At 43.7% G+C, this 26,181-nt stretch overlaps 4 protein-coding genes and 1 non-coding gene across 5 annotated transcripts; 3 read left to right on the top strand and 2 right to left on the bottom strand.

Moving 5' to 3' along the window:
• Positions 1–3,063: 3,063 nt before the first annotated feature.
• On the bottom strand, positions 3,064–9,169 carry LOC115025686 (glycine--tRNA ligase). Its single transcript, XM_029458119.1, has 17 exons — positions 8,870–9,169; positions 8,363–8,464; positions 7,626–7,728; positions 7,375–7,516; positions 6,914–7,002; positions 6,348–6,424; positions 6,112–6,257; positions 5,874–6,023; positions 5,617–5,779; positions 5,239–5,403; positions 5,048–5,155; positions 4,800–4,945; positions 4,618–4,703; positions 4,276–4,385; positions 3,973–4,066; positions 3,679–3,869; positions 3,064–3,566 (listed from the first exon to the last, which is right to left on the bottom strand). Exons 1-17 carry the CDS (start codon positions 9,113–9,115, stop codon positions 3,441–3,443), a joined length of 2,244 nt encoding a protein of 747 aa, XP_029313979.1. The 5' UTR covers positions 9,116–9,169; the 3' UTR covers positions 3,064–3,440.
• On the bottom strand, positions 7,084–7,218 carry LOC115025845 (small nucleolar RNA SNORA84). Its single transcript, XR_003834251.1, has one exon. It is a non-coding gene; the product is annotated as a small nucleolar RNA SNORA84 (small nucleolar RNA).
• A 682-nt stretch (positions 9,170–9,851) lies between the features above and the next one.
• On the top strand, positions 9,852–15,684 carry LOC115025742 (glycine--tRNA ligase-like). The gene is made up of 17 exons (XM_029458199.1): positions 9,852–10,199; positions 10,683–10,784; positions 10,933–11,035; positions 11,199–11,340; positions 11,427–11,515; positions 12,114–12,190; positions 12,312–12,457; positions 12,540–12,689; positions 12,764–12,926; positions 13,240–13,404; positions 13,491–13,598; positions 13,941–14,086; positions 14,175–14,260; positions 14,345–14,454; positions 14,542–14,635; positions 15,067–15,257; positions 15,363–15,684. Exons 1-17 carry the CDS (start codon positions 10,155–10,157, stop codon positions 15,474–15,476), a joined length of 2,031 nt encoding a protein of 676 aa, XP_029314059.1. The 5' UTR covers positions 9,852–10,154; the 3' UTR covers positions 15,477–15,684.
• A 2,380-nt stretch (positions 15,685–18,064) lies between these two features.
• Positions 18,065–21,931, top strand: hhatlb (hedgehog acyltransferase like, b). The gene is made up of 11 exons (XM_029457882.1): positions 18,065–18,184; positions 18,701–18,768; positions 18,858–18,971; positions 19,563–19,757; positions 19,843–20,052; positions 20,356–20,527; positions 20,620–20,764; positions 20,851–20,886; positions 20,963–21,164; positions 21,257–21,398; positions 21,477–21,931. The coding sequence occupies exons 1-11, from the start codon at positions 18,079–18,081 to the stop codon at positions 21,701–21,703; spliced, it is 1,617 nt and encodes a 538-aa protein (XP_029313742.1). The 5' UTR covers positions 18,065–18,078; the 3' UTR covers positions 21,704–21,931.
• Positions 21,932–22,751: 820 nt separating this feature from the next.
• klhl40b (kelch-like family member 40b) lies at positions 22,752–26,144 on the top strand. The gene is given in 7 exon segments (XM_029457758.1): positions 22,752–24,115; positions 24,346–24,487; positions 24,490–24,505; positions 24,578–24,685; positions 24,788–24,973; positions 25,372–25,521; positions 25,806–26,144. Coding segments are annotated over 7 exon segments (1,836 nt in total). The 5' UTR covers positions 22,752–22,993; the 3' UTR covers positions 25,918–26,144.
• The last annotated feature ends 37 nt before the right edge of the window (positions 26,145–26,181 follow it).

The following is a 26,181-nucleotide window of genomic DNA, read 5'->3' as shown; positions in this document are numbered from 1 at the left end:
CATTATTCATGCTTTTTCAGCTTCAGTGGAGCGTAGACTAACAGCAAGCGAGATAAAGTGGTTTTCTGGTGCGTTGCCAGCAGTGAGTGTCTTTCCCTCTTCACCTTCGAGGCTCACATGGCCCTGAATGACCCCCACCTGAGAGACAAGTGTACAGTATGATGGCGTATGGACAAGAGGAAAACAGCACTAAATGCAGGCTGTCAGCTGTTGATGCTGCTCATAGTTAGTATGTAATCTCCCAGCAGACATCACGCTCCAACTGTAACGCTCTCGATGTGGGTCAGCGTCTGATTTACAATAATGTATGCACACAACTGACACCACAACAAAGGTCTCGGAGCCACTTTGCTCAATCACAATCACTTGTCCTGCACTTGGCAATCGGTCTCAGGTTACCGTGTGCCACTTGAAATTTGATGACAGAGTCGGTTTGGACCCACAGCTCGGTTACTTAAAATAGATTCAACAATAATTCCTCAGAAAGGAAGACGGCAATAAAACTCTGAATTAGTTTTCTCTTATACATTTCTGTGCCAAAGCCTGTTGATGATCAGAGAGTACAGGCTTAAAACCCACAAAGGGTCCCTTTATAAAGTATTTAATTGCTTTATTATTGATTAATCATTTACTCGTGCTTTATAGATCGGTTATAAGCCATTAATCAACTTTTGGGTTGCCAGATTGTGGAAAATCCCTTTCTTATTTGTCATAAAGCAGTTATACATGTTAATATTCCATGAAGTAGTTATACCTAGATAGATTTCCACATTCTCCACTATTGTTTTTAATATTTGTAATGTGGCAAACCCCCCCAGAGGAGTATTTGACTTATTTCCCACAATGACTCCTCTGGCTCATCATGTAAATATTAATGACGTTGGTTGTTTTCTTACATGCAACGTGTTTAATCAAGGTTGGTTATGTATGAAAGGCATTCAGTGTAATGACTGCATGTTCGACTGAGCACTTCACACACTTATCGGGCACACAGAAAAAGGCTCTTTGAAAAATCACAGCCGCAGGGCGCGCACACACACACACACACACACACACACACCCTCAGCCTGTTGTTGGTGAAGGGAGTGGGTGAGTGTCAAAGGGAGGAAGAAAAACACACACATAATGAACCAACGCTACCTCAAGACATGCGGCTACACACTGGAGTATATCACTTCTTGATCATTGACATCAAACATCGTTGGCCTCTGACATTTCTCTTTCCCCTGGAGCAATGTATTTCTGTTGATGAATAATTAAAACGAATATTAACTTTGATGGGACGCAGATGATCTTTTTCGCCCGCCTTCAAATACATCTGGTGTGCTGTCAGACTGCGGGGGCCCTTGAATGTTTTATGAACGTGGGTGTAGTTCAGTGAGGATTTGGAATCGCACAATCCTTTCTGTGCATGGGCCTCTTTCACGTCGTTTCCTCAAGATGTCGAGCCTCCCGAGGTCCAGCGCACATAAACAACGACGCGCTGCGTAATGTGCGTAATGTGCAGGAAGCTGCAGGAAGCTGCAGGAAGCTGCCGTCCACACGCCCAGGTGTACACTGTGAGCCCATATATATGCAATACAAACCTTTGTTCTCTTTCATGATCACATGATCACACTGTAAAATCCTTCATTCAAAAACAAATCTATAGGATTTTTTTAAATGAGGAAATGTAACATGATAACCTCGGACACATTAAAGTGCAGAAACCAAAAATAAATTAATGCAAGGCATAAAGGAACTAATTCTTCCTCCTCGTGAGATCTGATGTCTACATACCAGACTCTTCTTTTACAGTCCAAATGTGTTCAACATTTAAAAAGGTGAAAAGCGATCAATAAAACACTAATTGGTCATTCGTGTGTGCAGGATTTGAATGTTTGCCTGTGGTGCCACCTTGTGGACTAGATGTAGACTGCATGTTTTTAAAGAACCGTATATAACATACATATATATATATATATACACATATATATTTATATAACATATATGCTGTGTATTTCATGTCTCCATCACCATGATGCTGTGTGAAACGTCTTCTTACAGGCATTTCATTTGTATTTGATCTGCTGCTCGCGATGCTTTAACCTTTTCCATTTGATTCCTATAACTCTTCACATGGACTCCACACAACCGCATGTGCAACGCCTCTTCAAACGGAGGCAAAGAACACAGTATTTCTGAAGTCAAACTGTCTGCCTGTGTTCGTTGGATCAAAGGAATCCGTCGCAGAACGAGTGAAAATGATCAAATCCTCAACGTGAGCTCCGACAGATTTCGACGTGCTCGTCTTCACAGGAACAACTGGCCGAGAAGACCCTGAGAAACCAGCCACCATCAATCAGATGTCAGGAAATCTCTCCATCAACGAGGAGGCATTAAAGATGATTGAAACAGTAAAGGTCACATCTCGTCATGTGCCGTGTAAAATCAGGAATGAGGCCGAGATGAGATGAGAGCCCCGGAGGTACGTGGAGCGTCTGGGATGCATCTCGTGGGAGGAGTGAGCGACAGCTCTGGTGAAAGAGACAGGCGGAGCAGAGATCACAGGACAGATCATTCGTGGGGATTCAACGACACCTGAGGGTTTACGTGAGGTTTGTGTTAAAGCTGCTTCATCTGCATGTAATATCTGAAACATTGAAGTAGAGCGTGCACAACTTCAACCAGCAAGGTGCAGCATTATTAACTTTTGTTATGACCATTATGAATTATGCTGGTGTGATAAAGTTCATGTTAAAAAGCAACACTGGTGCCCTTTCAGCAAGATTATGAAGAAGCTGAACCCAACAACCTCAGCATTACCATGCCCCAGTGTGTGATCTTAGATTGCGTGCAAGCGTTCCAGATATAAATTGTGAAGAGTAACAACAGCGTCCTGCCAGCTGTCCCATTTACAGCTCGATTTGGCTCTGTGACCTCCAACAATGACCCCCGATTCAGCGAATATAACGGCGCATCTGTCCCGACCGCGTGAGACTGAGCTACTGTGTTCGACGCTGGACTTTACTGAAGTGCCTGAACGTCGCCGCAGCTTCGAACACTTGATAGAAAACATCACAGTTTTATGCCCGTGTCCAGGAAGTGCTGGTTGTTTTTATTGAAACCGTTAAATATTTCAATCTGCCCGACACTGGAATGGTGGAAGCCTCCTTCCACTGACAACAACCTGATTACATTGTCTCCCTTTTAAAACATATTGACGAGGCCATACATGGATGAACTGTTGCTCGTCGGAGAAACAACAGTCCTGTGCAAGCCTTCCACAACTCTTAGATTAGATGAATACATGACATTTTAGTGATTGCAGTGGCGTGGAACACAAGTAGGGCTCTGTGCACCACTGTAGCCAATCACAATACAGCTGCAATATTCTTCCTGGTGATGCATACGCAACAAGTCCGTGGATTTGCATGGAGTGACTGGCAGTCGAGCGAGCGTTACTCTTCCACCGTGTCCTTCTTGCCGGTCTCCTGTCCTTCAAAGATGGGGTACTTGCTCTCCACTTCTGCCCAGGTCAACGTGCCGTTGGCCAAATCCCGAATAATCACAGGCAACTCGCTGACCTGAGGGGAGAAGAACATGTTAACTCGTGCACATGCAGAAGAGACTTGATGCCAGATGGAGGACGCATCAGTTGAACCTTAAAAAAAAACGAAGAGGGAATGTGTTCTGTACCTCGGCCCTGATCTGCCTCATCGAGTCGCGGTTTCTCAACGTGGCGGTGTGAGGCGTCTTGTTCACAGTGTCGAAGTCGATGGTGATGCCAAACGCCACGCCGATCTCGTCCGTCCTGGCGTAACGTCTGCCGATGGATCCCGCAGAGTCGTCCACCTTGTAAGACACACCGTTTTTGGACATGGCCTCAGCTAAGAGAGGGGAAGAGAGTTAACCAAGACAGCAGCAGCTCATTCTGTGTTCCCTCCTCAGACAGAAACAGACGCTGCACGGTATCATTATGTGGTCACTCACATAATTGCTTCACGAAGGGAACAAATTCCTGGTTTTGGCTCAGAGGCAGGACGGAGCATTTGTATGGAGCTACAGCAGCAGGGAAGCTGAAGTACTGCAGGGAAGGAAAACACAGCAGCAATGAAGGAAACCAGCCTAAAAATCACAAACGCATTCAATCACAACGATCATTTTGGGCAACAAGGTATCGTGCTTTTACTGCGAGACTGCAACATTAGTCTCTAACGTCTAACTTAGTGAGAGCGGTTAAAAGAAACGACAACAACGTCACCCATCACACGTGTTGTTGATCCACAGACTTACCGTTCTCTGTTCATCACCTTCTCTGACTTGGAATGTGTGCTCAAAGATGGTGTACATGATCCTGCCGATGCCAAAGGAGGGCTCGATTACATTGGGAACAATTTCCTCCACTGTGGACGACGGGGACAAACAGAAAATGTGTTAGAAGTGTCGCCAAGTATCCAAACATATGACAGGATGTCATTCTTTCATGCAAAGAATTGCAGAAAATTCAGTTTTCAGTATTTCAAGTAGGGAGATTTCCTGCTTTTCTTAATATTAAACTGAATATTTTGGGTTTTGGACAACAACAAAAAAACGTTTAAAGACATCAAGTTGGATTTTGAATCCCATAAATCTCACCATACAGAGTCTTCTGGAATCGCTTCACACTGACCATGTCCTTGGTGAGTTTGAAGGACTTGCCTTCTGACTCGATGGTGAACTCTCTGGGGAATAAAAACAACACAAATTGAACGTGCTGCGAATGACTAAACCAGATCCTTTCATCATCATCAGGCTCCTGCACATCCTGTGCAACTCACCCAGTCTCATTGAGCAGCTTCTCCTGGTCTGTGATGAAGCACTCGTCACACACAGACAGATACTCCATGGCTATCTTGGCATCCTTCTTGTACGCCTTCCCAATGGCTCCTTTGTTGGGCTCGAACTGGACGACATTTACAACTTTGTGTGGAGAAGTTAAGGAGACTAACGAGGCATCTGGGTGCTTAAAGACCTCTTTGCTGTTTGATGGAACAAAGATTTAAACGCCGCGACAGTTAAAGGATATGGGTTCTTTTAGAGCTTTTTCTGCGACCAACGGGACCTTTGTCGCTCGCGCGTGGCATTGCAGATCAAAGCAAGACCGGTCGGCACACCCCACGATCTCGATCCAGCCCTGCAAGAGACAAACATTTACTTTGAGCACAAGTCTGCGGACTCCCCCGATGAGCCGTCAGGAAACACTGCGATGGAACGTACGTATGAGGTTTTGGTTTCAGCGTCCCAGCAGTCACAGGCGTAGTGAGCCATCTCGTTGTCCATGTGCTGTCGGAAACGCAGCTTGTCTTTGGCGATACCAACTTTAGTGAGGTAGAGGTAGATCCTCCCGATGAAATATCCCAGGACGGAGTTATTGATCACTCCCTTAAAGAGACGGAACAATCAATGGGTGTGAAAGTTCATTCTTGTCCTTTAAAACGCCAGCTGGACAAGATCATATGTCAAATGGGATTTATTTAAATAACTAATAATTATTCCAGCTACGTATCCATCTTACTCAAGATGATATTGAGCTTCCCATGTAAAACCTTCTCTCTCTAAAAGTTCATCAGTTTATTTTTATATAGCGATTCCAACCTGCTCCACGGCGTCGCCCAGCTTCATGATTTGTGCAGACTGGCCGCTGGTCTGAGCCTTGGAGGAGTACAACGTGATGTCCAGGTCGGCCACGTTGGAGAACTTAGGGTGGACCTTCTCACTCGGATCCACAAAGTGCTCAATCTCAGCCATGGTGAACTCCCTGCGTGGGAATGTGGAGCAATTACATTCTGGTTTAATGTCACGAGTCACAAAGTACCTGTGAGAACAACAGGAGACACCAGTGGATCTCTCACCTGACACGAATGAGTCCAGAGCGAGGAGAGATCTCGTTCCTGAAGGAGTTTCCTATTTGCGCAGCAGCAAAGGGAAGTTTTCCCTGGTTGAACTCCAGCAGACGCTTGAAGTTGAGGAAGATTCCCTGAGCGGTTTCAGGCCTCAGATAGCTGCAAAGTTCAGATTACAAATCACTCAACAAGTGATAAAAATGCAAAATAAAGGAAATATTCTCCACAGAATTATGTTTCCTTTTACCCCGCCATGTTCCCTCCGGGTCCGATAGACGTCTTGAACATCAGGTTGAAGGAGACGGGAGCTGTGAGGTCATTTCCTGTAGTGGGGGACTTGACGTTGTATTTCACAAAGAGGTCGGTCAGTTCCTGCTGAGTGTAGTTGTCCATCTGAAAATAATATTGGAGTCAGGGAATAATTAAAAACCCGGTCAGAAACAGAAACAACGAGAGCGTTTTGTGTCCGTCAACAACACGAACCTGAGTGGTGACTTCCTCCATCTCAGCCTTCTTCTCTGCTGAACACTTCTTATCAGACATCAGCTTCTGGAGGTGAGCTGGAAGACACGGAAACATGAACACAATGCTTTCACACACACACACACACACACGTGATAATACATAACATGACATATTTTCATTACATAACATTTTGCTATCTGAGCCAATTTGCCTCCAAGTCTTGCAGGAACTGACACGTTCTCTCTAAATCTAAATTCTTTTCCCGCTAAGCTTTTTTGGCACAGCTCCCGTCTCTGTGATCAAGGCGGCCGGCTTGTATTGCTATGAAAGCCCTGTGTGATTTCTACCATTGCAGCCACTTCCATTCTCCCTCAGGCTCTACAGTGATACTCAGAGTTTGGCCAACCAGCAGCAGACCTCGTCCATCCCCCCCCCTCTGCAGAACCCCAGGAATAATACACAGGAACGGCTTACAAAGACCTCTGATGGGGTTTGTATTTAGGATGACTAATCTTCAGTTTACACTGTAGTGGAAGCCAAGTCTCTAAATATACACTGACACACAGGATGTACAAAACGCTGACCTTTGAGCAGGTGGTCGGCCCTGAAGCATTCGCCATTCTTGACATCTTTCACCATGTAGTCAGCAAATTTGTCCACATGTCCTGATGTCCTTAATGAGGGAACAAACAAAACATTTAACTTATAAAGACGTGCTGCATGGAGGAGTTACTAATGTTTGATTCCATCACATCGATGTACCTGCCACCGGGCTATGGAAGGCTGCTGTATTGGCAGCTTCCATGCATAAAATCGCAGAATCAATATGCGCCTGTTTATAAAAACCCACAGCTCAGCACTTTAGAGCCGACTCTAAGCATCACAAAGCAGCAGTTTCTAACAGTATCCTCAATTAAATACACACACACACACACACACACACACACACAACACTGTTTAACACACACACAGAAGACAGGATTCATACATTCTTACACACCAAACACATTTCAATCAGCGGACAAAAGCATTAAAGGACTCCTACTTGAGGACTGTCTCGGGGGTCAGCATGGTGCAGTCGATCTCCAGGATCTGCTCCTCCTGGATGAAGTGCTGCCTCCAGGCCTGCAGGATGTTGTTCTTCAGGGCGCAGCCCACGGGGCCGAAGTCGTACAGGCCGCTCACACCTGAGGAGCATTACTGCATGGTAACAGAAAGCTTAAAGACTTCTGTGTACGGTGATTTACGTGACAACTGAAGCCTTTATTTTCCTAACACTAGCTTTCCAAGTCTTACCTCCATAGATGGCAAAGGCCTGGTCGTAAAAGAATCGCCTCTTGAGGGTATCCTCCATCTTGATTCGATCAACAATGTCATCATTGGGTTGTAAGGACAGTTCCTGCAATGAGAATTGTATTCTTGACACCTTTCACCGTGTGATTTGTCCACGTCATAAGAAAAAACAACAAAAGCAACAAAACATCCCACTTATGAAGATTTCATAAGGTCACAAAGGTCTTAATGCTGTGAGTTTAAAATAGAGTTGAGTTTAATGCCTCAGGTATCATCATGTGACCTGTTTGGAACTTCAGTCACGTGATACACGGTGGTCTTACTTACACGGGGTGTGACAGCAGCATCTATAAGAGCTCTAGTGGACCTATGGGCTTCAATTATTATGTTATTACCTTTTTATTTATTTATTATACATTCCATGTTAGAGCTCAGATGTGTAACATCTTCCAATAAAATGTGTCATAATACCTGCATCTGGAGCCAGCACCCATTTCTGCTTGTTGGGTTGATAAATGAACTGAAGTGTTGGCACACAGTCCCTACATTTTAAATTAAAGTGCATCAAAATGTGCAGCAGAGCCTGGTTATTAACGGGAGAGCCGACAAGAGTAGTGATGCATCTACAATCCCATTCATCAGGTCTTTTTATGCACAGCAAACGTAAGGCTTGGAAGAGGATTGTAAGGTTGTTGATACAGACTCGATCAGATTCAAATGCACAGTTGAACTGCACTCACCTTGGCTTCAAAAGTTCTCTTCCTTGCTTTCAGTTCAGCCACAGCTTTAGTAACGTCCACATCTGGAGCTCCATCCTGTTTCATTTGGCGCACAAGGTCCCCCTAAAACAGAGAGGGGCTTGAGACTAGCATACAGAAACCCCCTGAGCCGGCTACAACTACATTACAACTCAAGTCTGGGCATGTTTACAAAGACATTCGCTCATTCTTGGTAGCAGCATTAGCTTTCCCCTCTTTTGATTAACCCCACCCTGCTCAAAAATATCTGCAGCAGCAGATTGAAACGTGGCAAAGGGTGCAGACATGACTGCCGGCTAGCGTTAGCAGCTAGCTAGCTAGCAACGCTCTCCTCTTTCATTGACAGCTTCATAAGCAGCCGGTTAGCCGGCTAGCCTGTCAAGCTAGCATCTTCACTGTGACCCGGTGAAAGGCAATAAAACATATATAACCTTAAAAAAAAAAAAACGTAGACCATAACGGTATACATAATGAGATAGCAAGTGTTACCTGTTCTCTGACAGCAAGCCTCAAAGGGGCGAGAATCTCTTCAATGTTGCTGTCCATAGTGTGTCCGTCCGCTCGCTGCAGCCAAGGGCTTTTCTTTTTGCTCTTACACAAGACCGACGTTGAAAACGGTCTGTTTTCCGGTGGGAAGCGGAGCGACTGCCGTACGAACAGGACCGTAGACACCGGACAGAAGGTGGGAATCTGAGTGCTGGTCCTCAGCAGTGCTGATGCTGCGCTACGAAGCATGGACCGCCGTAATGCGAGAACAGAATGATGAAATCTCTGGAAGTAAGTAAACGCAGCTTCCGGTCCGGTCAAGCACTTTCACTACGGCCGGCAGCGACGCTTAACAACGTATCGGCAGATTCGTCAAAAACAATAAAAAAATTAAACAGTTAAAAAATATTGGGAAAGTATGGAACAGAAAATGACATTCATTCCACTATTTTCTGAGAATAATACCATTTTTTTCAGCGTTGGTTTATATTTAAATGTTAGTTTAACCAGTTGTAGCTGCACCAGTGTACTAGAAACTGTCCAGCTGTCAAAGTGTGTAGGCTATATGAAGAAGAGAATATGTCGATCGAATATATGTGCAAAACATGTCCAAGCATAACAGTTAAGCAAAAAAAAACACACTTTAATTTCAGCAAAAGGGTCTAATGCTTGATATTGCAAAATTAATATCCAGGCTCGGTACCTCACAGCAAGGTCACAGAATAATATCAATGCAGCTTATTTTTATCCAGTTATTTTTGTTATCAGAAACATGTTTACTAAGGTAATACATCAAGTGACAAGTATAGTCTTTTTTTTTTTCCATAGACTTCTATACAACCAGTCTTATTGCTGCAACCTGTGGAGCCGCCCCCTGCTGGCTATTAGACAGAATGCAGGTTTAAGGCACTTCCGCATTGGCTTCACTTTTCAGACCCGGAGGTTGCTGCTTGGTGCTTTGGGAGCATCATATGTGGTCAGTTGTGCACACAAGTAGGAGTGGGAGAACAAGGGTCCCAACAACCTACTAGATCCCCTACTAGGTTTATTCAGCCATGCAGGATGCATGTAATATACGTGTTGTCCGAGCTTCCTGGATGATGCAACAGAAAGCCCTCGTTACAGACATTCATACATCCCCTAGTTAGATCAAAGAGACGCCTCCCCTTGTTTCCCCTCAGCTTGAAGTAAACGTGAAAAGAAAAGTGAAATCAGTTCAGTCCAGAGCAGATCCACAGCTGTCAGCACGAGGAGCTCTGTGCACTAAACTTTTCATTTACGTGTCAAGATGGAACAAGTACTCGCGCCTTTAAGGGAGTCTGTGAGGCAACAGGTGAGATACTCTGCAGACACACCTCGATTGGAGAATTTTCTTTAGAGCACAATATACACTTCAAGAGTATTTCTATGATTATGAAATTATTTAACATACAGAAATAACACCGACGATTTTAGCATCTAAGCAGCCTCAACAGACTGTTCATAGTTTCACAGTGAAAACAGATGTTAAATAATGTCTATGCAAAATGTGCACGTTGTTTGACCACCTGTTCAACAGGTTTATTATTGCTGGAGGGGCTACTGTTGCTCTAAACGCGTATTTTGGATTTTGGCTATTTATAATAAAATGTATTGAGGATCATTGTGTGAGACTCCCCCCGCCAAACAGACATTACATTTTTTTTAATATATATATATAGCCTACAGGCAATGTTTATCAATGAAAGATTAAAGTAGTTAATTTTTTTCCAAGGTAAATGTCGAAGTTTTTCTCCATTATTACATTTATGTCAAATCTATGACACTTTTTCTTCAGGGTGACTTTGTGCATCAGTTGAAAAAAAAAGGTGCCAACGAGCAGGAAATAAGAAGAGCTGTTGCAGAACTGAAAGCCCGGAAGAAGATTCTTGAAGCAAAAGTGAGAATCTCTTAACCTAAACTTCCTGACCCAACACCATCCTTTGGTTCCACTTTCCATTTGAGTAACAGAGGGGGGGTTCTTTCCGTGTAATTCTGGCATGGTAAAACTATTCTAATTGGTATTATTTTGAAACCCTGACTTGTAGGAGCTAGCTTTGCAGTCCAAAGATGACACAGTGGACCGAGTGAAGATGGAGGATACCCTAAAGAGGAGATTCTTCTACGATCAGGCTTTTGCAATATATGGAGGTATAACTGAAAGTAACAGTTTCCAGTAAGATATATTATGTATGCTCTGAGGAAGGTCTCTTAGGCCGAAAGAGAAACACTGCATAGATCTAACCTCTTCTATCAGGAGGATATTCCCCCTACATTTCAATGATTAGACTAATAACTGATGTTTGTTTCTCAGGTGTGAGCGGCCTGTACGACTTCGGCCCCGTGGGCTGCGCCCTGAAGAACAACATCCTGCAGGTGTGGAGGCAGCACTTCATCCAGGAGGAGCAGATCCTGGAGATCGACTGCACCATGCTGACCCCCGAACCTGTCCTCAAGTAACAAACTCCAAAACAAACGCAACAACATTTTCATATTCCAACTTGACTGAGTAAGTGTCCTTAAACCTGTGGGCTGTTTACAGGACGTCGGGGCATGTGGATAAATTTGCTGACTACATGGTGAAAGATGCCAAGACTGCAGAGTGCTACCGCGCTGATCACCTGCTCAAAGGTGACTGTACCAATGAGCCTCCCCTGAGCTTTCCATTATGTCTTTGCATTGCTAACAAGGTGTCACACAATATCTCTTTTACAGTATGTCTGTGCCATAAAGACTAAACTTTGAATTAAGAATATCCTCAGTGACTTACAGGCATACATAAAACCACTTTTCTAGTAAATAGACTCAAAGCAACATTAACAGAGTGGCTGTAAATGTGTGTATTAAATGCAAAGTAATACTTTTTACAATCTTGCACTGTTCTATAGTTTAGACATTTTTATATGCACCTGTGTTTCTCTTATATTTTGGGTTAATGGCCTTTATACTTCGTTAAATTGATTAAATGATGAAGTCAGACTGAGTAGCTGACGGCAGTTTGAAAGAAGATAAACAAAGACAATTGCAATTAATAATAAAAAATTAACCAAAATGTTTACAATTTCTGCAAGCAAGGAGCCTATTGTCCATACGGGCTCAGCTCAGCATACAAATATAATAATTAAGAGTCGATTAGTGATTTAAAAATGTGTTTTCACTTCTTTCAAGGTCAACATTTCACGAATGAATCACTAACAGCTGCTAAATGAGCCGTTTTGTTTCCCCGCAGCTCACTTAAAACAACTGATGTCTGATGAGAAATGCTCAGAGGAGAAGGCGGCCGAGATGGAGGATGTAATCACTCAGGTGGGTGCTTCTCACACACACACACACACACACACACACACACACACACACACACGCTGCTGGATATACTGACATCTGCTGGTTGGAAAATAATCCTCTCGTGTTTTGCTCTTTGTTCCAGATGGACAACTACACTCAGCAGGGGCTGACCGACCTCTTTGTGAAATACAACGTCAAGTCTCCCGCCACAGGAAATGACCTCACAGCTCCCGTCTCCTTCAACCTGATGTTCAAGACGTCTATCGGACCTGGAGGGAACACGCCGGGGTACTGATCAGTGACATCTGTGGACAGTGAGAGAAACATTTGCTGTATTGAACTCGTGTAAAGAATAATTGTAACTTTGCAGCTATCTGAGGCCGGAAACCGCTCAGGGAATGTTCCTCAACTTCAAACGCCTGCTGGAGTTCAACCAGGGAAAACTGCCCTTCGGTGCCGCTCAGATCGGAAACTCCTTCAGGAACGAGATCTCTCCTCGCTCTGGACTCATTCGCGTCAGGTAGTCCGACGCTCCTTAGTTACTCACCTGCAAGTTATAATGACAACACAGTTCTAAACTTCTCCTGCTTGCAGAGAGTTCACCATGGCTGAGATTGAGCACTTTGTGGACCCAAACGAGAAGATCCACCCTAAGTTCTCCAACGTGGCCGACCTGGACATCCTGCTGTTCTCCTCCAAGGCTCAGACCACCGGCCAGTCTGCGCAAATCATAAGGCTGGGGGACGCCGTGGAGCAGGTTGGAATCATTTCCTTGACTTATTATTATATATTGTGGACACGGACTAATGTTATAACCCTCATGTAACATTATAAACCATTAATGCAAGATTAAACAGCAGGAAAGGGAGGATTTTGTTAGAAATGTCACATTATAAAACTCCTACATATTCAATATTGTTACAGTAAGTGCCATAGAAATGTCTTTCTTTTGCATAATTAGTGCTAAGATAAGTTCTTTCTGTAATTAGTATCAGATTAACAGGATCAGTTGTTGTACTCACTTTGCATTTGATGGACTCTCATCATTATCTCTTCTGTGTCCGCTGCAGGGAGTGATCAACAATTCAGTGTTGGGTTACTTCATTGGAAGAATCTACCTCTATCTCATCAAAGCGGGCCTGTCCAAAGAAAAAGTGCGCTTCCGTCAGCACATGGACAACGAGATGGCCCACTATGCCTGCGACTGCTGGGACGCCGAGTCCAAAACCTCCTACGTCAGTATTTTCTCGGTTATTCGCACATATAGATTGAAGATTTCGTCGACGCCAAAGTCAAAACAAGTTTTGTTTTTCTGTCTCAGGGCTGGATTGAGATTGTGGGCTGTGCTGACCGCTCCTGCTATGATCTTTCCTGTCACTCCAGAGCCACCAAGGTCCCTCTGGTGGCTGAGAAGCCCCTGAAAGAACCCATATCCTTCCATTCTCCACGTCCAACAGGCTGAAATCTAATTAGAACCATTTGAGTATGTTGTACGCTCCAAAATGTATAATTTAGCATGTACGTTATATTCTGCAATCACTCAATTTTGGGGACATGAGGTGGATGCAATGTTGTCCTCTGCAGTGACTGATACAACCAATAGGGGTCGCCAAAGCCAGCAATGTTAAAGACTTTCAAAGATGTGTTCTGCTTATTGTCACGACATGTGGATGTCAATTTCTGCCGTTTTCTATCTTCCTTATTGAGCTTCATGAGTTTCTTTTGCGTAAAAGCTGGAATCCTCCTGTTTTACTCCTTAACTTCTTCACACAAAGTCGTAAACGTCGTCCAGTTTGAGCCCAATAAAGGAGCCATAGGAACAGCCTACAAGAAAGATGCCAAGTTGGTTCTGGAGTACCTGGCGGCCTGTGATGAATGTTACATCAGTGATCAGGAGAAGCTTCTGGACAAAAATGGGTAATTTCTGACTCTAATTTCTGTATTTCTGAACGTGTTTGTGCATATTTATATTGCAAAGTTAATTCTGTGATGTTTATGTCTGTAGAGAGTTCAGCGTCGAGACACAGGGCGGAACATTTAAAGTGACCAAAGACATGGTCAGTGTGAAGAGGTTCCAGAAAACTGTGCACGGTAAGAGCGACACCGAACCCGAGCAGCAGAACTGAGAGGTTTTTTTTTTCATGTGGGAAAACAACCGTCTCTATTTTCCCACAGTGGAGGAGATTGTTCCCAATGTAATCGAGCCGTCCTTTGGCATCGGCAGAATCATGTACTCCATCTTCGAGCACTCGTTCCGCATCCGACAGGGCGATGAACAGAGGACGGTAAGAATGAGATCCGAGTGAGAATAACATGTTGGTTTGAATGTTTTTACTCTTCATCTAACTGAAGACGATTTATTTCTTGTCCAGTATTTCAGCTTCCCGCCGACCGTGGCTCCGTACAAATGTTGCATCCTTCCTTTGAGCCAAAAACAGGAGTTTACGCCATTTGTCCTCCAGTTATGTGAGTGTGATTCAGCTTCATGAAGTTTAAAGAAATAGTTTGGGAAACACTCTTTCACGTCAAGACTTAGATGAGAAGATCGACACCACTCTCACGTTTGTTCGTTGAATTTGAAGCTGGAGCCAGGGGGGACGGTTAGCTTAGCTTAGCATAACAAGGGGAAACCGCTACCCTGGCTCTGAACATAACATCTTCCTACCAGCACCTTTTAAAGCTCTATATTTAACTTTAGCTGTGTGTGGGTGGGGTTGTTTTTCAGACTTAACTGTGGACAGTAACTTCTGAGACTCCAGCTTTTTATGCTAAGCTAAGCTAACTAGCTGTAGCTTCATGTTTAACGAATATTTAATATTTTTGTTTCTACTTTTCCTTCTGAAGCTTCTCTATTCAATCTGATTACTAATTGTTGTCTCCTTCTTTCTCCTTTTAAGCTGAGGCAATGACTAAAAACGGTGTTTCCTACAAAGTGGACGACACTTCAGGATCCATCGGGAGGCGCTACGCCCGGTCAGACGAGATCGGCGTGGCGTTTGGCATCACCGTGGACTTCGACACGGTGAACAAGACGCCTCACACGGCCACGCTGAGAGACCGCGACTCAATGAGGCAGATCAGGGCCGAGGTAGAACGATCCACTACCTGCAGCTTCCATTAACTAAATGCGTGGCGTGTACAGTATCACATTCAGGTCGTTTGTTTGGTTCTAATATACAAAATCGTACCTCAGGTGACGGAGTTGCCAGGGATGGTTCGAGATCTGGCTAACGGCACCTTGGCGTGGGCGGAGGTGGAGAGAAAGTACCCCATCTTTGAAGGACAGGAGACGAGCAAGAAGGAGTAGCCAAACGGGAGCGTCTCTACTGTATGAACAGGACCAAATTGTGAATGAAGATTTTACATTTTACCAGTCTCGTGCATTTTATATTTCTACAGCAGCATGTGAAGGTGTCACAGTAGATACAGCCAGGTATGGACTGGGGTTTGATACGTTTCTTTAATACTTTATGCCTTGGTTAACCATTTATAATAAAGTATATGTTGCATTGGTATTCCTTTTCTTTAAAATGTGTATTTCCAGCTGTATTGACACCACTGCATCTCTCTGCATTGTACTTAGTGTTGCTGTCACTAGACGGCACTGTGTGTTTCACAGTTCATTGTAGAATTTGAGAGGCATGGATGGACGTTTGGCTACAGCTTAAAATTGCAGCAGGCTTAGCCCCTCCCAAAACAGATCTGGCAACCAGGAATATGGAAAATAGCAGCAAGACAAAAGAGACTTTTAATTTGTGAAATATTTAACATTTCTTACAAAACCAATGCACACATAAGCAAAAGTAATAATTGCACGTGCATATATTTAATCTCTTTTGCTTATAATATAGTTTGATGCTATATGTGTGACATAATAGAGAGTGGATTTACTCTGCTGCATCATTTAGAGAAGTATTGTAGGTGGTAGGGGAAGTTAAAACATGCCAAGATGAAATACCTAATAGACCTAATGTGAGGCTTACATTGTGTTAGCAGCATGTCCCGCCCCCTCTGTGTCAGTGGTCAAAGTATAAATACATCATGTCACCTTTAACCAGCTCCCTCTCAGGGAGTCAGAGGGACTCGCAGCCCACCCTGAGCAGATGTAAAAGTTTACATATCCTTACATGCTTTTATTTCTTTCTAATATGACATTTTAATCTGCGTTGTTCCCACACTTTTTGTACAAACTGAAAAAAAAAGTGCGTTTTTATAGCAACTTCTTCGGGCACGCAACTGCTGCGTTCAAGGTCAGTATCACAACAGGTGCTGCGGAGGACAGACTGGAGAGCGTGACCGTGTGGCATTTAAACAACAGCCTGGCATTGTGAGGAGAAGACAGGCAGCGACTTTTAGAGACATATAAACATATATATACGTGTGTGTGGGGGCTGTTATGTGCAGACCTGACGTATCATTTTAAATGTTTTCCGCATTACTAAGCATGCAACGTTGTTTTGATGCTAAATAACGAATGAAGATTGTTGGGATATAAATAGCAGCTGATGTATGTTGTTGGGGGTCTCTTGAGTTTGTATCTGTGGATCGCCCTCCACTGTTCTTTTTAGCTGATAATCACAATCAAGTTAATGGATGATGTCTTTTAGGACTTTAAACAATCGTTTCACAGACACGTGAAGCACATGATAATGCATTCTTCTTCATGGCTCTGATGTCCCTGAAATGTAAAAGAGAAATTAAATGTACACACGTATCAGAAGTGTACACATCCCCGAGTAGCCTACTGTACAGTTTTTCCATTTTATGCAACTGTATTCGTCTACTCCACTACATATCATAATGGAAATACTTTTACTCTTCTAAATGCATTTGACAAAGACACTAACTAGTTACGTTGCAGAAGAATATTGCACATGCGATGATGCATTTTCACAGATGAAACTAGTTTAAATGAGCTTCAATGCACACATGCATCAGTACTAATGAGAATCAAATAGCAATCTGAATGTAGCCACTCTGATACAGGGTACTTTTACTACTATTAGTACAATTTTGTCATGTAAAGTATAGTTTTTTAGTTAAACAAAGCTCTAAAAATGCTTCACTTACGAGTTAAATTATTGACTACTTCATACCTCTACTCTACTACATTTCACAAGGCAATATCAAACATTTTACTCCACTAAATACATTTTTAAAGTTATCCTTACTTTGTGATGCATTGTTAGATTAATGTACATAAAAGCTCTAACGTTAAAGGACCACAAATGATCCAATAATAATAATAATCACACTGACAGGGGCCATTCAATGAGTACTTTTACTTTTGATTCTTACTTTGTTACGAATACGAATAACATTTTAAGTGGAGGACTTTTTTTTACTTTTAAAGGGGTATTTGTACATGTTGGTATCGCTACTTTTATTAAGTAAAGGCTCTGAATACTTCTATCATTGGTACAAATTACAAAAAAGTGCAAAAAGTACAGAAAAATGGCAAAATCTCGAAGTATCGTGGAGTAAAAGAACAAAGTAAAAAGGAAATACTCAAGTAAAGTTGCTCTCGTGCAGAACTTCTGATAGAAAGTAAAAGTACAAAGAAAGTACAAAACTTCACACGAGACAGTGACCTAAATCAAGGGTGATTGACAGGTGGAGAAGTCTATTTTTAGTCACGTTAGAATAGATGTCGCATCGCTGCACTTTCCTTTTTATTTTTAACTTCACATCTGTACACAACGATGTCTCCTGTGAGCCCGAGGGTCAGAGATACGACGAGCATCAGTTTCTTATTTACAGACGAGATAAGGAAACTCTGACGTGCTGTAATGCCACCTGGTGTCATTCCAGAAGTAAGAAAAACAGGTTGAGTTGTAAAATATAAAGTGTTGACTGGTTTGATGACGGTGTGTTCAGGAGCATCCAGAGCTCTTATCGTCTGTGTCACCATGGGGATCAAATCTGCACTTCCCAAATATGAGATCTACTTCTACAACACGGTGCTTTGTCTGGCCATGTTCTGGGCCGGCAGCTGGATCTCTGAGGTGTCCAGTTGTGAGTACGAGAGAGAACACACACACACACACACACACACACACACACACACACACACACACACACACACACACACACACACACACACACACACACACACACACAGGTCTTTTCAATGATTCTGGCACGGCAGACACTTTGACTTGTTATAGTAGGAAAACCAGATGTGTTGCTAACGTATAAACTTCTCAAATCCTACATTTCGGAAGAGATCAGTGCATTATGTTACCAGAAAATGAGTCTCGACTGTGAACCTGATGCTGTGGCACGAGATAGAACTTTAGCATTGTGTAGTGCAGTCACCAGCAACACAATGTGCAGTACACACACAGTTCAGTGTCACTGTGTGAGGAGTCAGAGCTATGCAGACCCCGCAGAGGAGATCAGGTTTCGGTATTAATACCACGGAGCACAAGAAGAAAATAGATCCTGTGTTGCCCTCTGCAATTTATTTTATTTATTTATTTAATCATACTTTCTTTGTATTTAAAAGAAATTCACAATACTTTTCTTCAGCCAGTGTAAACAGAAAGACTTTCAAACCCAGCGTGAAGCCAGGATGGTACTACTTTGGGAGGAAAAGGGTGAGATAACATTCAAAGCTTATATCAAGACATTTGTCGTTGATGTAAAGATGTTTCTAATCTCTCTTTTCTTCTTCGTTGATCGACAGGATACGGCTGATTTTGAGTGGGTGATGTGGTTTTCCAGCTTCAGAGAGCACATTCTGTTTGCTCTCTGTGGTCATGTGCTGTTTGCTAAGATCTGCACCATGTTGGCTCCACAGGTGCTTCTACTCACTGACGAATTGATTCACTGAAGAACAATGTAGTTAAGAAGGACTCCAAGCTAAAAGTATTGAGCCTCTGTGAAACACCCAGAGGTTTCTCTCACTGTTGTGTCTTTAAGAATACGTGGCGTCACAATATAGTCACACAGTGGCTTTTTATATCATGAGCTAAACAGCAGATGATGAATGAGACCAGGTGGAAAGAACGAGTGAGATGAAGGGTGGACGATGAACCCTCCAAATTAAAATCTTCCATCCGTACGGCAGTAAAAAAGCTTTTCTTAGATATTAAAAGACTGTAAGGAGATTTTATTATCTGCAGCTTTATATTTACAAATTACAGAACGCATCATTAGACTCACTTTGTAGAGAAAGTATCAAGACTTTTATTTTGTTTACTGTGTCGCTCATGAAACCAGCGATAGAAGATGTATTCAGATCCTTTATTTAAGTAAAAGTACTCACCAAATTTCAAGACACGCCAAATCTGGAGGGGACAAGAAATGCAAAATTGTAATCTGGAAAAGCAATTAGATAAAAGTAGTGCAGTAAAAAGTACTTGGTGGTGACACTACGTTCTCTCCACAGCACAGGTCCCTGGTGTACATGGTGTACGGGCTGCTGGCCGTGTGGACCAGTATGGGCTGGACCTACGTCACCCTCATCCTGTCCCACTGCATCCTGCTCTACAGCATCTCCTTAGTGAAGATCCGCTGGCTTTGCTTCGTCACCGGCCTGTGTACCCTCGCTACATTCAAGTGTGAACCTTTTGTGTCCTGGCAGGTAAACGGCTGCGTCTTGTGACATCACTTATGAGCAACAGTAAAGGGATTGTTTCATGCTTTTATTTGTTTTACTCCATATTTAGGCGGGCTTTGTGGACGGGGACTTTGCGATGCGTCACATTCTCTTCTATGGAGGTTGTGGGTTCACCATCATGCGCTGTATGAGCTTTGCTCTGGAGAACTGCGAGAGGAAAGAAGGAAACTACAACATCCTGGAGCTGCTCAAGTACAACTTCTACCTCCCCTTCTTCTATTTCGGGCCCATCATGACCTTTGATAAGTTTTATGTTCAAGTAAGTTCATCTTATTATCCATCCAGCAGCTCAGGCGTTGTTGGGCCTTGTTCATTTAAGGCCCTATGATGGCGTTGTATTCATGGAACAGCTGTTCCTAATCTTCTTGATTTGTTAAACGAAGCAATATCTCTTTGCATATATTAATGAGGCCAACCAAAGAGCTTTATCTTGTTTTTAAATATATTTTTAGAGCTAAAAGGGGTTAAAATCATCCTTTAATTCATAGGAAAAATAAGAAATATAAGAGGAATATCTGAAAGGAGGACTGTGGAGGTCACATGTGTCTGCTGCCCCCTGCAGGCCAACAAGTCAGACCTGACCAGGAAAGAGAGGGAGATGTGGAACATCAGTCTGCAGGGCCTGACCCACCTGGGAGCCATCATTGTAGTGGACGTCCTCTTCCATTTCATGTACATCCTCACCATCCCCACCGACCTGAAGCTGCTGAAGCATGCCTCCGACTGGGCTCTAGGTCTGTGCCACCTCCCCGAAATACTTAATGTTTTGACTTAAAGCAGTGACAAGTTAACCAAAATAGACTTCTTCTTTGTTTTTACAATACAGTGGGCCTGGCTTACTTTAACCTGGTGTATGACTGGGTCAAAGCAGCGGTCATGTTTGGAGTCATCAACACAGTGTCCAGACTGGATCATCTGGACCCTCCCAAGCCACCAAAATGCATCACTATGCTCTACGTGTTTGCAGAAACGTGAGTTTACACAGCTGGATCAATTTTTGGCCGATTATACTTTACGAAATTGTAAAAGTAAAACCGCTTTTCGTCTTCTTTCATAGCCATTTTGACAGAGGGATCAACGAGTGGCTGTGCAAGTGAGATCAATACATTTCTCCTCTTTTTAAATCTCGTCAAATGTAGAGGTTCTGATGGCAGTCTCATTATCCGCAGGTACGTGTACGATCACCTGGGAGGGAAACATGACAACGTGGTGGAGGAGCTGGTGGCCACACTGTGCACCTTCGGCGTCACCATCCTGTGGCTGGGACCCTGCGAGGTGGTGCTGCTCTGGGCTTTCTTTAACTGTTTCGGACTCAACTTTGAGTTGTGGGCCGCCAAGTTCTTCTCCATGGAGCCTTTTGCTTCTTTAGAGGTTTGTCAGCTGAGGTTGCCTTTTACATGTCAGTTAGGACACAGACACAAAATGCTTTTATATAAAGTAGTGTAATAATGTTTCATGTACAGATGTCAATGTCAGAAGCAACGTCCCGCCGGATTAGAGGCGTCTTCAACTCTTTGAACTTCTGGAGCATTGTGTTGTACAACATCCTGGCCTTGAACAGTTTGGACTTTGCCAAGTTGGTCGCCAAGCGGCTGCTTCTCAAAGGTGATTTATTGTTTTAATTTCAAGAGCTAGATTTTTTATGAACTCTAATAAACCCTGAAGTTTTCCTTTCTTTCCCAGGCTTCCCTATAACCACTATCATCGTCATGTTTGTGACATACTGCCTGATTCAAGTGATTAAGGAGAGAGAGAGGCAGCAGGCTCTCATCGACGACCCCGATCCTCTTCCTCCCGCTGCCCCTCCGATCGCAGCCGCCCCCAGCCCCACCGCTGCTGCAGCTACACCCGCAGCTACACCCACTGCAGCTCAACTAGTCTCAGATCCCAGCAAGGAAAAAGCAGAGTAGATATTTGAGGTTCACTTCAGCGAAGGACGTAAAGAGTATTATCGCCAGTCCAGATTTTAAACCATGAATGGATGCTGTAAATAAGTTTACCATCATTTAACGGTTAATTAAGGGAAAAAGAAATATATAAAAATATAATGAAATATATAGTATAATATATAACAATATATGTGGAACAACACAAGGGATATCAAAACCAAATGTGCTTCTTCTGAAACCTTTGTCATTAACGCAGAACAAAATAAAGTGCAAAGATTTGTTCAAATGTTTTGTGTCTATATGGAGTTTCCTCTCTGATGGAGCCGTTTGCATACGAGTGACAGAAGGGCGCGTGAGTCAGTGTTAAGTCTTGGTCATTAAGGTTGTGAGGTATTTCTGTGGCGTTACCTCAGCAGTCGGCAGCTTTATTCCTGTGCGATGCTTCTACACTGGAAACACTTTTAACTCTGGTCCCTCCTGTGGTGAATCACTGGACCTGAACAACCTGCGAAAATACATTTACTGACTATTTTTGGAACCAAATAATCTAAAAACAACTTGTATACAAACATGTATTGTAAAAATAAATTGTAAAATAGTCCTAATAATTCCCCACAACAGCCTGGCTCGGTAGTTTTTAGCAAATATTCCTTAAACAAAAGTAAATTGTCTATTTTAAGATGCAAATTACTGTTGCTGTGCTGTGAGTACAAGGGTGTATGTGGGATCTACTAAATAAAACTAAATAAACTACAGTGCCCATGTTCACTGACACCCCGAGCAACTGGCGTGGCGAAGTGGTGCGTTTAAACATTTTTGAACAACAATGGCGGTCAATGGCACAAAGGAAAAATACATATCTGTTGCTATAATGTCTCAGTCACAGAGACCCCAGGGGGCAGCCTCTTAACCCATTTACTCCACCCATGACTCAGGAAGGACATATTTCCCTTGAAGCAACGTGTCAGCTGTCTGAGTGGGTGGATGTTCCTGGGGAGTGGGTGGAGTTTGGAGGTGAGCAAGGGGATTGAAGCAGTGGATATTGCATTTCATGTTCCAGAATGAAGCCCATAGCTTCACAGCGAGCACCCGGGCTATAAATAACCTACCAGTTGGAGCTCAGTTGAAGGGTCAGGACAGCTGAGGGAGTGGGCCGTGCCGGGGTTCAGCTGGTGTGGGCAAATAGCAGACTGACTGCGTCTCTGAATCCTTTTTCCAGGCTAGAAACTAAAACTCTGCTGTAAAGAAGATCCGCTTTTTGTTTGATTTGAAGCCCCTGAAAGGCTCTTCAAACTCCCCCCGCCAGGAACGATGGCTCTGCCGATAAACCCCATGGACGAACCGAGGTTGTACCAGCAGACGTTGCTCCAGGACGGCCTGTTCGAGCTGCTGGAGAACGACAAGCTGGTCGACTGTGTGCTGAAGATCAAAGACAAAGAGTTCCCCTGCCACCGGCTGGTCCTGTGCGCCTGCAGCTCGTACTTCCGCTCCATCTTTCTGTCTGACCTGGAGGAGAGCAAAAAGAGAGAGATCGTCTTAGAGGATGTGGAGCCGGGCGTCATGGGGCTGATCCTCAAGTACCTGTACACTTCCAAAATCAATGTGACGGAGCAGAACGTCCAGGACATCTTCGCAGTGGCTAACGTGTACCAGATCCCTTCAATATTCACGGTTTGTGTGTCTTTCCTACAGAAGCGCCTGAGCCTCAGCAACTGTCTGGCTATCTTCAGGCTCGGCCTCATGCTGGACTGTTCCAGGTTAGCCATCACTGCCCGAAACTACGCCTGCGAGCGCTTCCAGCTCATCTCCAGAGATGAGGAGTTCTTCCAGCTGCTCCCCAGCGAGTTGGCAGCCATTTTAGCGAACGACAATCTGAACGTAGAGACGGAGGAGGCCGTGTTCGAGGCCTTGATGAACTGGGTGTCCCGGGACACCGAGAACAGAGAGAAAGATCTGCCAGGTTTACTGGATTGCGTTCGTTTGCGTCTGATCAAGGAGGATTACCTGAAGGAAAAGGTGGAGAAACACAAACTGATCTCCATGAATTCTGAGCTGCAGCAGAAACTCCAGCTGGTTAAGGATGCTCTCGCTGGGAAAATGCCGGAGGTTAAAAAAAGCAGGAAGGAGGAAGGTGACGCAGAGAACGATGGAGAGAATGAGGATGAAGAGGAGGAAGAAGGTCTTTTCCCAGGCATCCTGAATGACACCCTGCGATTTGGCATGTTTGCCAGGAACTTGATTCTGATGGTGAATGAGGCCGGTGCTGTGGCCTACGATCCGACAGGGAACGACTGCTTCCTCGCATCTCTTTCCACACAGATTCCCAAGAACCACATCAGCCTGGTCACCAAGGAGAACCAGATCTTTGTGGCGGGAGGGTTATTCATTGATGAACAGAACAAAGAAGATCCTCTGTGCTCTTATTTCCTACAGGTAGGGAAGACTCTAAAAAGAGGTTAAGAGAAGAGAAAGTACTTTATATTTCACCTCTATTACTTACTTTTCCATGTAGCTACATACATACATATAAAAAGAGGAACATTGCATGTTAGGGGGTTGAACCTGAGCACATCTACCTGCAGTGTTTGTGTCCGTCTGTCTGTGCTACAGCATTATACTAAATATAACCGCATTCATGAACGTTTGACATCCTGTGACCTCAGTATGACCCCGTCAGTGCTGATTGGCTGGGGATGCCCCCCCTCCCGTCTCCCCGCTTCCTGTTTGGGCTGGCCGAGGCTGAGAACTTCATCTTTGTTTTGGGAGGGAGGGAACTGAAGGAGACGGAGCAGACGCTGGACTCAGTTTGGTCTATGACAGAGAGTGAGTACAAGTTAAAGTTAATATAAATCCTTTAGGGGACTCCTGTTCTCACCTGTCTTTACACCTTTCCAGATCTTTCAAGTGGGGTGAATCAGAACCGCTTCCGTACCCGGTATATGGACATGCGACTGTATCCCACAAAGATGTTATTTATGTGATTGGAGGAAAGGGAGACAGCAAGTGAGTGTTAAGTGGAATCAAAACAAGTTTCATCTTTAACACAGCAACACATGGAACAGGAATATGTTTCTTCACTATGTTCTTTGTGTCTCTTGTGAAAAGGAGCTGCCTGAGTAAGGTGTGCGCATATGACGCCCGGAGATTTGAATGGAAGGAGCTCGCGCCCATGAAGGTCGCACGTTCTTTATTCGGCGCCACCGTTCATAAAGACAAAATATATGTGGCGGCAGGAGTCACCGACACCGGGCTGACAGACTCTGTGGAGGTGTATGACATCGCTACCAACAAGTGAGCTCCTCGAAATCAGCGAATAAGGCAATGACAGAAGTCAACGTCGGCTGTCGCTGCAGTTTCTGGCCCCATGGCATGCAACCTGCTTTGGGCTTTAAGTCGCCAAGGAACCCTCAAGTTACAATTACATATGTGATTAATTGTGCTGTTCTACAGGAGATATTGTTTGGTTTACTGGGCTTTTGCATTGGCACATTTCTTTCAGTGAATTAAACTGCAGTTTACATGTTCGTCTCATTCTTACAATGAAAAAAAAACACTTAAAAAGGCTTCAGCGCAAAACATTTACATTTCCCAAAAGAGCTACTCGAGCCCTCTTGAAGCGTATTGCACCTTAATTAACTTTACCTCTGTGTGTGTGTGTGTGTGTGTGTGTGTGTTTGTGCATTTTCCAGGTGGTCCGACTTTGTAGTGTTTCCCCAGGAGCGTAGCTCTCTGATGCTGGTGTCTTTGGCTGGTTTGCTGTACGCTGTAGGAGGTTTCGCCATGATGCCTGTGGAGGACAGCGACGAGATTATTCCCAAAGAGATGAACGACATCTGGAGGCGAGTCACAGCAGACGCATGCATTCACTCATAACTCTCCTGATACTTTGTTTTTAGCTATGATTACATCATTACATTGGACCCACATGTCAACAGGAAGTAAAACAGGAAGTCTCTCTTTTTTTGTTACATCAGAAATAATTAACTATTTGCTCTGTAATGTTATTTTTAGCCAGAAATGCGATATTGTTATTCATGATGTATAGAAACAATCCCATTTTATAGTATGCACAGTGTGTGTCCGAGTTTTACCTTTCATGACCAGAGTCTTTTAACGTCCTCAGGTTTGATGACACAAACAGGAAGTGGAATGGGATCCTCAGGGAGATCCAGTACGCTTCAGGGGCCACCGTCCTGGGGGTCCGCCTCAACACCCTGCGTCTGACCAAGATGTAAACCCCCTCCAGTCTCTGCTGGTTAACAAAGAATCTGTGCAGTCTAACATTAGTAGAGACGTAAAGCTTACTTTGGTGTTCAGTATGCTGTAGCAGTTCTAATTATGTGATTAAGGACATTTTTATATGCGTGTGTTTCAGTGATTCAGATTTCAAAACTGTAAACAATCTGTAGCCTGTTGACATTTTTTTTGCACTGTAATGAAATAAAATGTAAGTATTTAACACCAAAAACTGTCTCGACTATCATGGACAATATGTTGTC

The sequence above is a fragment of the Cottoperca gobio genome, chromosome 20 (genome assembly GCF_900634415.1).
Source record: "Cottoperca gobio chromosome 20, fCotGob3.1, whole genome shotgun sequence".
In the NCBI taxonomy this organism is placed as follows: domain Eukaryota; kingdom Metazoa; phylum Chordata; class Actinopteri; order Perciformes; family Bovichtidae; genus Cottoperca; species Cottoperca gobio.
This window is presented reverse-complemented; position numbering and strand designations above follow the sequence as displayed.

Coding starts and splice junctions, on each gene's coding strand:
- LOC115025686 (XM_029458119.1), bottom strand. CDS start 9,115: ATGCTTCGTAGCGCAGCATCAGCACTGCTGAGGACCAGCACTCAGATT. Junction 6,425..6,913: donor GGCCGACCACCTGCTCAAAG/GTCAGCGTTTTG, acceptor CGTGTCTTCCAG/CTCACCTCCAGAAGCTGATG. Junction 6,258..6,347: donor TGGAGGAAGTCACCACTCAG/GTTCGTGTTGTT, acceptor TATTATTTTCAG/ATGGACAACTACACTCAGCA.
- hhatlb (XM_029457882.1), top strand. CDS start 18,079: ATGGGGATCAAATCTGCACTTCCCAAATATGAGATCTACTTCTACAAC. Junction 18,185..18,700: donor GATCTCTGAGGTGTCCAGTT/GTGAGTACGAGA, acceptor ACTTTTCTTCAG/CCAGTGTAAACAGAAAGACT. Junction 21,165..21,256: donor AGCCTTTTGCTTCTTTAGAG/GTTTGTCAGCTG, acceptor TTTCATGTACAG/ATGTCAATGTCAGAAGCAAC.
- LOC115025742 (XM_029458199.1), top strand. CDS start 10,155: ATGGAACAAGTACTCGCGCCTTTAAGGGAGTCTGTGAGGCAACAG. Junction 11,341..11,426: donor ACCCCCGAACCTGTCCTCAA/GTAACAAACTCC, acceptor GGCTGTTTACAG/GACGTCGGGGCATGTGGATA. Junction 14,087..14,174: donor AAGCTTCTGGACAAAAATGG/GTAATTTCTGAC, acceptor TTATGTCTGTAG/AGAGTTCAGCGTCGAGACAC.